General features: G+C 51.5%; 1 protein-coding gene across 1 annotated transcript in view; it reads right to left on the reverse strand.

The window, feature by feature from the left end:
- ADCY3 (adenylate cyclase 3) overlaps positions 1-9888 on the reverse strand; it is a gene marked incomplete at its 5' end in the record, with an annotated part of 30363 nt that extends 20475 nt beyond the window's left edge. The window contains 3 exons of the mRNA XM_083857661.1: positions 553-683; positions 1923-2072; positions 9178-9888. Coding sequence (XP_083713787.1) covers positions 553-683; positions 1923-2072; positions 9178-9888 — 992 coding nt within the window. The remainder of the gene's footprint in view (positions 1-552; positions 684-1922; positions 2073-9177) is intronic.
- Positions 9889-11390: the final 1502 nt, after the last annotated feature.

Below are 11390 nucleotides of genomic sequence, written 5' to 3' on the forward strand. Positions count from 1 at the left end.
CCATTTTCTCCACCCAAAATAAAATCTCGATTCCCAACTTCTCCATTCTCATTCCCCCCCCCCCAAAAAAAAACCCAGAACAAAAAAATCTCAATTCCAACTTCTCTATTCCCGTTTTCCCAAAAATATAAAAAACCTCCATCCCAATTTCTCCATTCCCGTTTTCCCAAAAAATAAAAAAATCTGGGATGTAACCAAACTGACACTCCCCAAACTCAATCCCAACTTTCTCATTCCCATTTTTCCCCAAAAAATTTTGATCCCAATTTCCTCATTCCTGTTTTTCCAAAAAAACCCTTCAATTCCAACTTTTCCATTCCCATTTTCCCAAAAAATTAAAAAACCTCCATCCCAATTTCTCCATTCCCGTTTTCCCAAAAATAAAAAATCCGGGATGTGACCAAACCCAACCCTGACCTGCTCCTCCCTCATCTCAACCACCACCAACTCCTGGATTTTTTTTTTTTTTTTAATTTCCCTGATCCAGGATTTGAAAATCCGGGAATTCCGGGCATTTTTCCATGGTTTTTTGGGAATGTTTTGGGTGTTTACCTGACGTTCTCGTGGCGGTACATGTACATGGTGTTGAACTGCTGCAGCTCCTTCTGGCTCGGGTCCTTCTTCATGTCCTTCAGCATCTCGTCTGCCACGTGCTTGGGCAGGATGGACAGCATCAGCCGCTCCTGCCGGGAATTCCGGGGGAAAAATAATGGGAATTCCAGGGGAAAATAACGGGAATTCCATGGGAAAAATAATGGTGGGCAGGATGGACAGCATCAGCCGCTCCTGCCGGGAATTCCGGGGGAAAAATAATGGGAATTCCAGGGGAAAAATAATGGGAATTCCAGGGGAAAATAATGGTGGGCAGGATGGACAGCATCAGGCGCTCCTGGAGGGAATTCCGAGGGAAAAATAATGGGAATTCCACGGGAAAAATAACGGGAATTCCAGGGGAAAAATAACGGGAATTCCACGGGAAAAATAATGGGAATTCCAGGGGAAAAATAATGGGAATTCCAGGGGAAAATAACGGGAATTCCAGGGGAAAAATGGGAAAAGTGACGGTGGGCAAGATGGACAGCATCAGCCACTCCTAAAGGGAATTCCAGGGAAAAAATAATGGGAATTCCACGGGAAATTAATGGGAATTTCACAGGAAAATAAGGGGAATTCCAGGGGAAAAATAACGGAAATTCCAGGGGAGAAATAATGGGAATTCCATGGGAAAAATAAAGGGAATTCCAGGGGAAAAATAACGGGAATTTCACAGGAAAAATAATGGGAATTCCAGGGGAAAATAACGGGAATTCCAGGGGAAAAGTAATGGGAATTGCACGGGAAAAATGGGAAAAGTGACGGTGGGCAGGATGGACAGCATCAGCCTCTCCTGCCGGGAATTCCAGGGGAAAAATTATCCCAATTCCCAATTTCCAATCCCCCAAATTCCCGAATTCCTGTGTTTTCCCCCCACCTGCTGCTGGCTCTGCTCCTCCATGTCGAGTTTGACCTCCAGGGATTTCTCATTATCGCAATCCCCAAATCCCCAATAATCCCAATTCCCAAATCCCATTCCCCAATTCCCAGATCCCAGATCCCAAATCCCAAATCCCAGATCAAATCCCAAATCCCAGATCCCATTCCTCAAATCCCAGATCTCATTCTCCTATTCCCAATTCCCAAATTCCAAATCCCAGATCCCATTCCCCAAACCCAGTTCCCAATCCTCCCATATTCCAAAATTCCCATTTTTTTTTTCCCCACCTGCTGCTGGCTCTGCTCCTCCATGTCGAGTTTGACCTCCAGGGATTTCCCATTATCCCAATTCCCAAATCCCAATTCCCAAATTCCAAATCTCTGATCCCATTTCCCAAATCCCAATTCCCGATCCCCCAAATTCCAAAATTCCCGTTTTTTTTCCCCACCTGCTGCTGGCTCTGCTCCTCCAGGTTGAGTTTGACCTCGAGGGACTGCCGGGCCTCCAGGAAGGCCTTGCGGTGTTTGCGGTCGGCCATGACGTAGGACATGGCGCCCACCGCCATGGCGCAGGCGTAGATCGCCACGTTGGACAGAACCTTCCGGAAACGGGCCGGGAAAACAACGGGAATTCATTGGGATCGTGGGGGGAACAATGGGAATTCATCGGGGGAAAACAACGGGAATTCATTGGGATCATGGAGGGAACAATGGAAATCCATTGGGATTGTGGGGGGGAAAACAACAGGGAATTCATTTGGATTGTGGGGGGAACATCGGGAATCCATCAGGATCATGGAGGGAACAACGGGAATTCATTGGGATTGTGGGGGGAAAACAACGGGGAATCCATCGGGATCGAGGTGGGAACAATGGGAATCCACTGGGATCGTGGGGGAAAAAAAATGGGAATTCATTGGGATTGTGGGGGAAAAATAATGGGAATTCATTGGGATTGTGGGGGAAAAATAATGGGAATTCATTGGGATTGTGGGGGAACATTGGGAATTCATTGGGATTGTGGGGGAACAATGGGAATTCATTGGGATTGTGGGGGGAAAACAACGGGAATTCATTGGGATTGTGGGGGAAAACACCAGGAATTCATTGGGATTGTGGGGGGAACCACTGGGAATTCATTGGGATCGTGGGGGGAAAACCACGGGGAATTCATTGGGATCGTGGCGGGAAAAACAATGGGAATCCACTGGGATTGTGGGGGGAAAACGCTGGGAATTCATTGGGATTGATGGGGGAACATTGGGAATTCATTGGGATCGTGGGGGAAAAAACGGGAATCCATTGGGATCAAGGGATATTTGGGGAAAAATGGTGGGAATTTGGGATTGTGGGATATTCAAGAAGAGCAGGAATTTGGGATCACAGGATTTTTGGGAAGAGTCAGCAGGAATTTGGGATTGTGGCCAATTTGGGGAAAAAAGAGCAGGAATTTGGGATCACGGGATATTCAAGAAGAAGAGCGGGAATTTGGCATTGTGGGATATTTGGGAAGAGTCAGCAGGAATTTGGGATCGTGGGATATTTGGGGGAAAAAGAGCAGGAATTTGGGATCACGGGATTTTTGGGAACAGTGGGAATTTGGGATCACGGGATATTCAGGAAGAAGAGCGGGAATTTGGGATTGTGGAATAATTTGGGATGAAACAGACAGAATTTGGGATCACAGGATTTTTGGGAATCCCATCAGGATGAGCCAATTTTGCCGCAACCCCAGAGAACAACCTCAAATCCCACTTTGGGGTAAATCCTGGGATTTCAGGGAGGAAAAACGGGAATCCCAGTGCTCAGAGCACCGGAGATGTTTTGGAAAAATGCAGCAGCTGGGCCAGGAGCCAGGAGATCCCAAAGGATTCCAGAAGATCCCGAGGGATCCCGAGGAATTCCAGAGGGAAAGGAGCAGCTCCGAGCAAATCAGGCGGTGCCGTTCCCTGGGAATTGCAGCCCCGGGAATGAGAAAGTTCCGGAAAAACCCGGCCAGGCTCCGGATCCGGGGGTTTGTTGGAGTCCCGGAATTGCCTGGAATGGCTGAAAATTCCTGCTGGGAATATCCTGGGTTGGATCTTGATCCCAGGGATGGATCCGGATCCCATCACAGATCCTAAATTCTGTGGGATAGAGAATTTCAAATCCCAGATCCCAAATTCGGCAGGAAAATTTCCCATCCCAAACCCCAAATTCTGCAGGAAAAATTCCCATCCCAGATCCCAAAATTTGTGGAAAAATCTCCAACCTGGGGGAGATCCCAAACCCCAAATTCTGTGGGAAAAGCTCCAACCCCAGATCCCAAATCCTGTGGGAAAAACCAGCACAGAGGCAAATCCCAAATCCCAAATTCTGTAGGGAAAATTCCCATCCTGGATCCCAAATTCTGTGGGAAAAGCTTCGATCCCAGACCCCAAATTTTATGGGAAAAGCTCCAGCACAGAGGAGATCCCAGATCCCAAATTCTGTGGAAAAAATTCTGATCCCAGATCCCAAATTTTATGGGAAAATTTCCCATCCCAGATCCCAAATTCAGTGGGAAAAACTCTCATCCCAAACCCCAAATTCTGCAGGAAAAATTCCGATCCCAGATCCCAAAATTTGTGGAAAAATCTCCAACATGGGGGAGATCCCAAACCCCAAATTCTGCAGGAAAATTCCCATCCCGGATCCCAAATCCTGTGGAAAAAATTCTGATCCCAGATCCCAAATTTTATGGGAAAATTTCCCATCCCAGATCCAAAATTCAGTGGGAAAAACTCTCATCCCAAACCCCAAATTCTGCAGGAAAAATTCCGATCCCAGATCCCAAAATTTGTGGAAAAATCTCCAACCTGGGGGAGATCCCAAACCCCAAATTCTGTGGGAAAAGCTCCAACCCCAGATCCCAAATCCTGTGGGAAAAACCAGCACAGAGGCAAATCCCAAATCCCAAATTCTGTACGGAAAATTCCCACCCCGGATCCCAAATTTTGTGGAAAAAGCTTCGATCCCGGACCCCAAATTTTATGGGAAAAGCTCCAGCACAGAGGAGATCCCAGATCCCAAATTCTGAGGGAAAAATTCCCATCCTGGATCCCAAATCCTGCAGGAGAAACTCCAACATGGGGGAGATGACAAACCCTAAATTCTGCAGGAAAAATTCCCATCCCAAACCCCAAATTCTGCAGGAAAAATTCCGATCCCAGATGCCAAAATTTGTGGAAAAATCTCCAACACGGGGGAGATCCCAAACCCCAAATTCTGTGGGAAAATCTTCGATCTCAGACCCCAAATCCTGTGGGAAAAACCAGCAGAGAGGCAAATCCCAAACCCCAAATTCTGTGGGGAAAATTCCCATCCCGGATCCCAAATTCTGTGGGAAAAACTCCGATCCCGGATCCCAAATCCTGCAGGAAAAATTCCAGCACAGAGGAGATCCCAAATCCCAAATTCGGTGGAAAAAATTCCGATCCCAGATCCCAAATTTTATGGGAAAATTTCCCATCCCAGATCCAAAATTCAGTGGGAAAAACTCTCATCCCAAACCCCAAATTCTGCAGGAAAAATTTCCATCCCAGATCCCAAAATTTGTGGAAAAATCTCCAACATGGGGGAGATCCCAAACCCCAAATTCTGTCGGGAAAATTCCCATCCCGGATCCCAAATTCTGTGGAAAAAATTCCAATCCCAGATTCCAAATTCTGCAGGAAAATCTCCATGTTTTCCTCCCTGGATCCCACAAATGTCCCCCCCAAAAAAAAGGGAAAAATTGGGATTTCCGGGCGTTTTTCCAGCTGCGTTTTCCAAACTCTTGGTGTGACCATCACATTCCCAAAAAAATGATTAAATTCCCATTTTTTATCCTTCTCATTTAGGCCTGGAGCTTTCCCAGGAGCTGATCCAGAAAATTCTGAATTCCCAATGGAGATTCCCGTGGGATTTTCCCGGAAATTTTCCATCTCCAGCTTTTTTTTTTTCCCATCCCAGTCTCGGAAAATCTCAGGAACATCCTCAGGGGGTAAAAAAAAAAAAAGGGATTTTTGGCCAAGCCACGGAATTCCTGGATTTTTGTGGAATAAACCTGGATTTTGAGGATTTCGGGGACAAAGTTCCATACTAAAAAAACATCCCTGAAAAAATGGGAACAGCCCAGGAAATCTGGGAATAAATCCTGATTTTTTTTTCCCTCCTGGGAATGATCCCGGGAATTTTTTTTTTGGGAATTTTGGTCATTCTAAGGGGTGGGAATGGGGAAAAATCTGGGAATTGTGCCTCAGTTTTCCTGGATTCCAACCCCATTCCAATGGATAATTCATGGATAATTCATGGATAACTCATGGATAACCCTTGGCTGACCAATTCATAACCTCTGGAAAATTTCATGGAAAATTTCATGGAAAACTCCTGGAAAAGTGGTGGAAACCCCTTGAAAACCCCAATAGAATCTGCTCCTCCTCCCTTCCTGCTTTTCCCATCCCATTCCCGATCCTGCCTGGCCAACACCTCCTGATCCATGGAATTCCCACCATTCCCAGCCCATTCCGTGCCCATTCCCTTTCCATTCCTGTCCATTCCCTGTTCATCCCCACCCCATTCCTGCTATTCCCACCCCATTCCCAGCCCATTCCCGCACCTGCCTGGTCAGAAGCTCCCTCTGATCCATGGAATTCCCACCATTCCCAGTCCATTCCTGTCCATTCTGATTCCATTCCCTGTCGGTTCCCACCATCCCCAGCCCATCCCTGTCCATTCCCGGTCCGTTCCTGGTCCATTCCCTGTCCATTCCTTTTATTCCCACTCCATTTCCTGCTCCATTCCCGCTCCTGCCTGGCCACCACCGCTCCATCCATGGAATTCCCTGTCCATTCCCAGTCCATTCCCTGTCCATTCCCATCCCCATTCTGATCCCATTCCCTTTCCATCCCTGTCCATTCCCTGCCCATTCCCACCCCGTCCTCAGTCCATTGCTGGTCCATTCCCACCCCATTCCCACCTCAATTCCCACCCCATTCCCACCACTCCTGCCCTATTCCCACTCCATTCCCACCCTCATTCCCAACCCATTCCCTGTCCACTCCCTTTCCATTCCCACTCCATCCTGATCCCATTCCCTGTCCATTCCCACCGTCATTCCCACTCCATTCCCATCTCCATCCCCACCCCATTCCCAGCCCCATTCCCACCCCATCCCCACCCTCATTCCCACCCCATTCCTGCTCCAGTCCCTGTCCCATTCCTTGTCCATTCCCACTCCATTCTGATCCCATTTCTTGTCCCATTCCCAGCCCCATTCCCACTCCATCCCCACCCAATTCCCACCATTCCCATCCCCATTCCCGCACCTGCCTGGCCACCACGGCTCCACCATCTCCTCCATCCTCTCCATCCCCATCCAGGCCGTGTCCCGCCCTCCTGAAGGCCGCGATCCCCAGCACCTCCCGATCCATGGGATTCCCACCATCCCCACCCCATTCCTGGTCCATTCCCTGTCCATTCCCTGTCCATCCCTGTCCATTCCCATCATTCCCACCCCATTTCCTGCTCCATTCCTGCACCTGCCTGGCCATCACTGCTCCATCCATGGAATTCCCTGTCCATTCCCAGTCCATTCCCATCCCATCCTCAGTCCATTGCTGGTCCATTCCCGCTCCATTCCCACTCTGATTCCCACCCCGTTCTGATCCCATTCCCGCTCCATTCCCACCCCGTTCTGATCCCATTCCCTGTCCATTCGTGGTCCATTCCTGGTCCATTCCCACCCTATTTCCTACTCCATTCCCAGTCCATCTCTGTCCATTCCTTGTCCATTCCCACCCTATTCTCACCCCATTCCCGCTCCATTCCCAGACCATCCCTTGTCCATTCCCACCCCATTCTGATCCCATTCCTGCTCCACCCCCACCCCATTCCCAGCCCAATTCCCACCCCATTCCCACCCTCATCCCCGCCCCATTCCCATCCCCATTCCCGCACCTGCCTGGCCACCACGGCTCCATCATCTCCTCCATCCTCTCCATCCCCATCCAGGCCGTGTCCCGCCCTCCTGAAGGCCGCGATCCCCACCATCCCCAGCCCATTCCTGTCTATTCCCAGCCCATTCTGATCCCATTCCCACCCCATTCCTGCTCCATTCCCAGACCATCCCTGCCCATTCCCACCCCATTCCTTGTCCATTCCCACCCCATTCTGATCCCATTCCTTGTCCAATTCTTGTCCATTCCCACCCTCATTCCCACCCTCATCCCCACCATCCCCACCCTCATTCCCACCCCATTCCCACCCCCATTCCTGCTCCATTCCCAGCCCATTCCCTGTCCATTCCAGTCCATTCCCACCCCATTCTGATCCCATTCCCCGTCCCATTCCCTGTCCATTCCCACCCTCATCCCCACCCTCATTCTCATCCCCATTCCCACTCCATTCCTGCTCCTGCCTGGCCACCACTGCTCCATTCCCACCCCATTCCCTGTCCATCCCTGTCCATTCCCTGCTCCATTCCCTGTCCCATTCCCTGTCCATTCCCAGCTCAATTCCCACCCCATTCCTGCCCTATTTCCGCTCCATTCCCACGCAGTTCCCACCCCATTCCCACCCCTCATTCCCAGCCCATTCCCTGTCCCATTCCCACCTCAATTCCCACCCCATTCCCACCACTCCTGCCCTATTCCTGCTCCATTCCCTGTCCCATTCCTTGTCCATCCCCACCCTCATTCTGATCCCATTCCCTGCCCCATTCTGATCCCATATCTTGTCCCATTCCCATCCCCATCCCCACCCCATCCCCATTCCCATCCCCATTCCTGTACCTGCCTGGCCACCACGGCTCCATCTCCTCCTCCATCCTCTCCATCCCCATCCAGGCCGTGTCCCGCCCTCCTGAAGGCCGTGGTCCCGAGCACCTCCCGATCCATGGGATTCCCACCATCCCCACCCCATTCCTGTCCATGCCTACCCCATTCCTGTCCATCCCTGTCCATTCTCTGTCCCATTCCCAGTCCATCCCTGTCCATTCCCATCATTCCCACCCCATTTCCTGCTCCATTCCTGCACCTGCCTGGCCATCACCGCTCCATCCATGGAATTCCCTGTCCATTCCCTGTCCATTCCCAGTCCATTCCCACCCCATTCCTGCTCCATTCCCAGACCATCCCTGTCCATTCCCACCCTCATTCCCACCCCATCCTCACCCCATTTCCTGCTCCATTCCTGCACCTGCCTGGCCATCACCACTCCATCCATGGAATTCCCTGTCCATTCCCTGTCCATTCCCTGTCCATTCCCAGTCCATTCCCAGTCCATTCCTGCTCCATTCCCTGTCCATTCCCACCCTCATTCCCACCCTCATTCCCACCCCATCCCACCCCATTCCTGCTCCATTCTCAGCCCATTTCCAGCCCCATTCCTGGTCCATTCCCAGCCCATTCTGATCCCATTCCCTGTCCAATCCTTGTCCATTCCCACCCTCATTCCCACCCCATTTCCTGCTCCATTCCTGCACCTGCCTGGCCACCACGGCTCCATCCATGGAATTCCCTGTCCATTCCCAGTCCATTCCCACCCCATTCCTGCTCCATTCCCACCCTCATTCCCACCCCATTCCTTGTCCATTCTTTGTCCATTCCCACCCCATTCTTATCCCATTCCCACCCCATTCCTTGTCCATTCCCACCCCATTCTCCCCCCATTCCCCCCCCATTCCCATTATCCCCATTCCCGCACCTGCCTGGCCACCACGGCTCCATCATCTCCTCCATCCTCTCCATCCCCATCCAGGCCGCGTCCCGCCCTCCTGAAGGCCGCGATCCCGAGCAGCAGCGCGTGTCCCCCGCAGGAGGCCCCGGTCAACAACAAAATCCTGGCCAGTCTCAGGGGCAGAGTCAGGAAACAAGAAAAAGCAAAGAAGGCCTGCCACCCCACCGTGTCCTCGGGAAAACTCCTCTGGAACTCCAAGCCCAGCACTCCCCAGAGCTGCGCCGCCAGCAGAGCCCACAACCCGCACGGCAGGAACTTTTGAGAGATTTTTTCCGGGATTTGACGGGATTTTAAGAGGAGAAAAAGGGACCCGTGAGCCAAAAGCGCCGCCAGAGCCGCCAGGGCCGGGAGGAGTTTTTCCCTGCGGGAAAAAGCCGCGCACATCCCGAGGATGTAACAATCGAACAGGGCGGCGAAAACAACCAAAACCAACAAAGTTTCGTGGCGCTGGCGGCGGAAATAAGTCTGGTAGAGTTTTTCCAAAGATTCCGGGGAAAAAGAGGAAAAACGGGGGGAACTGGGGAGGCAGAAACAGGAGAACCAGGAGGAGGGGGCGGCGGGAGGAGCGCTGTCCCCCGAGCGCCGGATCCCGTCCGCCTCCGACGGGAAACTCCAGGAATAATCCGCGGAATATTCCGCCGAGAATTCCGGCTCCGAGAAGGCGCGGCTCCTGCGCATCCTGGAGGGAGGGGAATCCCGGATTTGGGGGGTTTTTGGGGGGTTTTTGGGGGGGTTTTTGGGGGGGATGCTCAGCGCGGTGGCAGCGCCGCCCCGGCCGGGCCCGCCCGTTCTGCCGGCGGCATCGAGATCCCGGAGAGATCGGGGGTTCCTCGGGCCGGGATTGCTGCTGGTTCCTGGGGTTATTCCTGCTTTATTCCCGGCTTTATTCCTGCCTGAATCCCGGTTTCTTCCCGGCTGATTCCCGGCTTTATTCCCGGCTGATTCCTGGGTTTATTCCCGGTTTTTACTCGCGGTTTCTTCCCGGCTGATTCACGGTTTTATTCTGGGGTTTTTTTCCGCCTGAATCCCGGTTTTATTCCCGGCTGATTCCTGGGTTTATTCCCGGTTTTACTCGCGGTTTCTTCCCGGCTGATTCACGGTTTTATTCTGGGTTTTTTTTCCGCCTGAATCCCGGTTTTATTCCCGGCTGATTCCTGGGTTTATTCCTGGTTTTATTCCCAGTTTCTTCCTGGCTGATTCCCGGCTGATTCCTGGGTTTATTCCTGGCCGATTCCCGGTTTTATTCCTGGCTGATTCCCGGTTTTATTCCCGGCTGAATCCCGGTTTTATTCCCAGGTTTATTCCCGGCTGATTCCCGGGTTTATTCCCGGCTGATTCCTGGGTTTATTCCCGGTTTTATTCCCAGTTTCTTCCTGGCTGATTCCCGGCTGATTCCCGGGTTTATTCCCGGGTTTATTCCCAGTTCTTTCTCCTCTGATTCCCGGTTGATTCCCGGATTTATTCCCGGCTGATTCCCGGGTTTATTCCCGGGTTTATTCCCAGTTCTTTCTCCTCTGATTCCCGGTTGATTCCCGGATTTATTCCCGGTTTCTTCCCAGCCGATGCGCGATTCCTGGTTTTATTTCCGGCTGATTCCCGATTTATTCCTGGTTTCTTTCCGGCCGATTCCGGGTTTTCTTTCCGGCTGAATCCTGATTTTCTTCCTGGTCGATTCCCGATTTATTCTCTGTTTATTCCCGGTTTATTCCCGGTGTTTTCCCCCCGCGGTTCCTCTCCCGGCGCTGGGGGCGGTGCCGCCCCCGCTCCTCCTCCCCGAGAGCCCCGGCCTTTCCTTTCCTTTCCTTTCCTTTCCTTTCCTTTCCTTTCCTTTCCTTTCCTTTCCTTTCCTTTCCTTTCCTTTCCTTTCCTTTCCTTTCCTTTCCTTTCCTTTCCTTTCCTTTCCTTTCCTTTCCTTTCCTTTCCTTTCCTTTCCTTTCCTTTCCTTTCCTTTCCTTTCCTTTCCTTCCCTTCCCTTCCCTTCCCTTCCCTTCCCTTCCCTTCCCTTCCCTTCCCTTCCCTTCCCTTCCCTTCCCTTCCCTTCCCTTCCCTTCCCTTCCCTTCCCTTCCCTTCCCTTCCCTTCCCTTCCCTTCCCTTCCCTTCCTTCCCTTCCCTTCCTCCTTTCCTTTTTCCTTCCCTTTTCCCTTCCCCGGGATAAGGCTGAACATCCCCCATTTCTGCC

Source organism: Zosterops lateralis (genome assembly GCF_965231275.1).
Source record: "Zosterops lateralis genome assembly, chromosome: 3".
Classification (NCBI taxonomy): Eukaryota; Metazoa; Chordata; class Aves; order Passeriformes; family Zosteropidae; genus Zosterops; species Zosterops lateralis.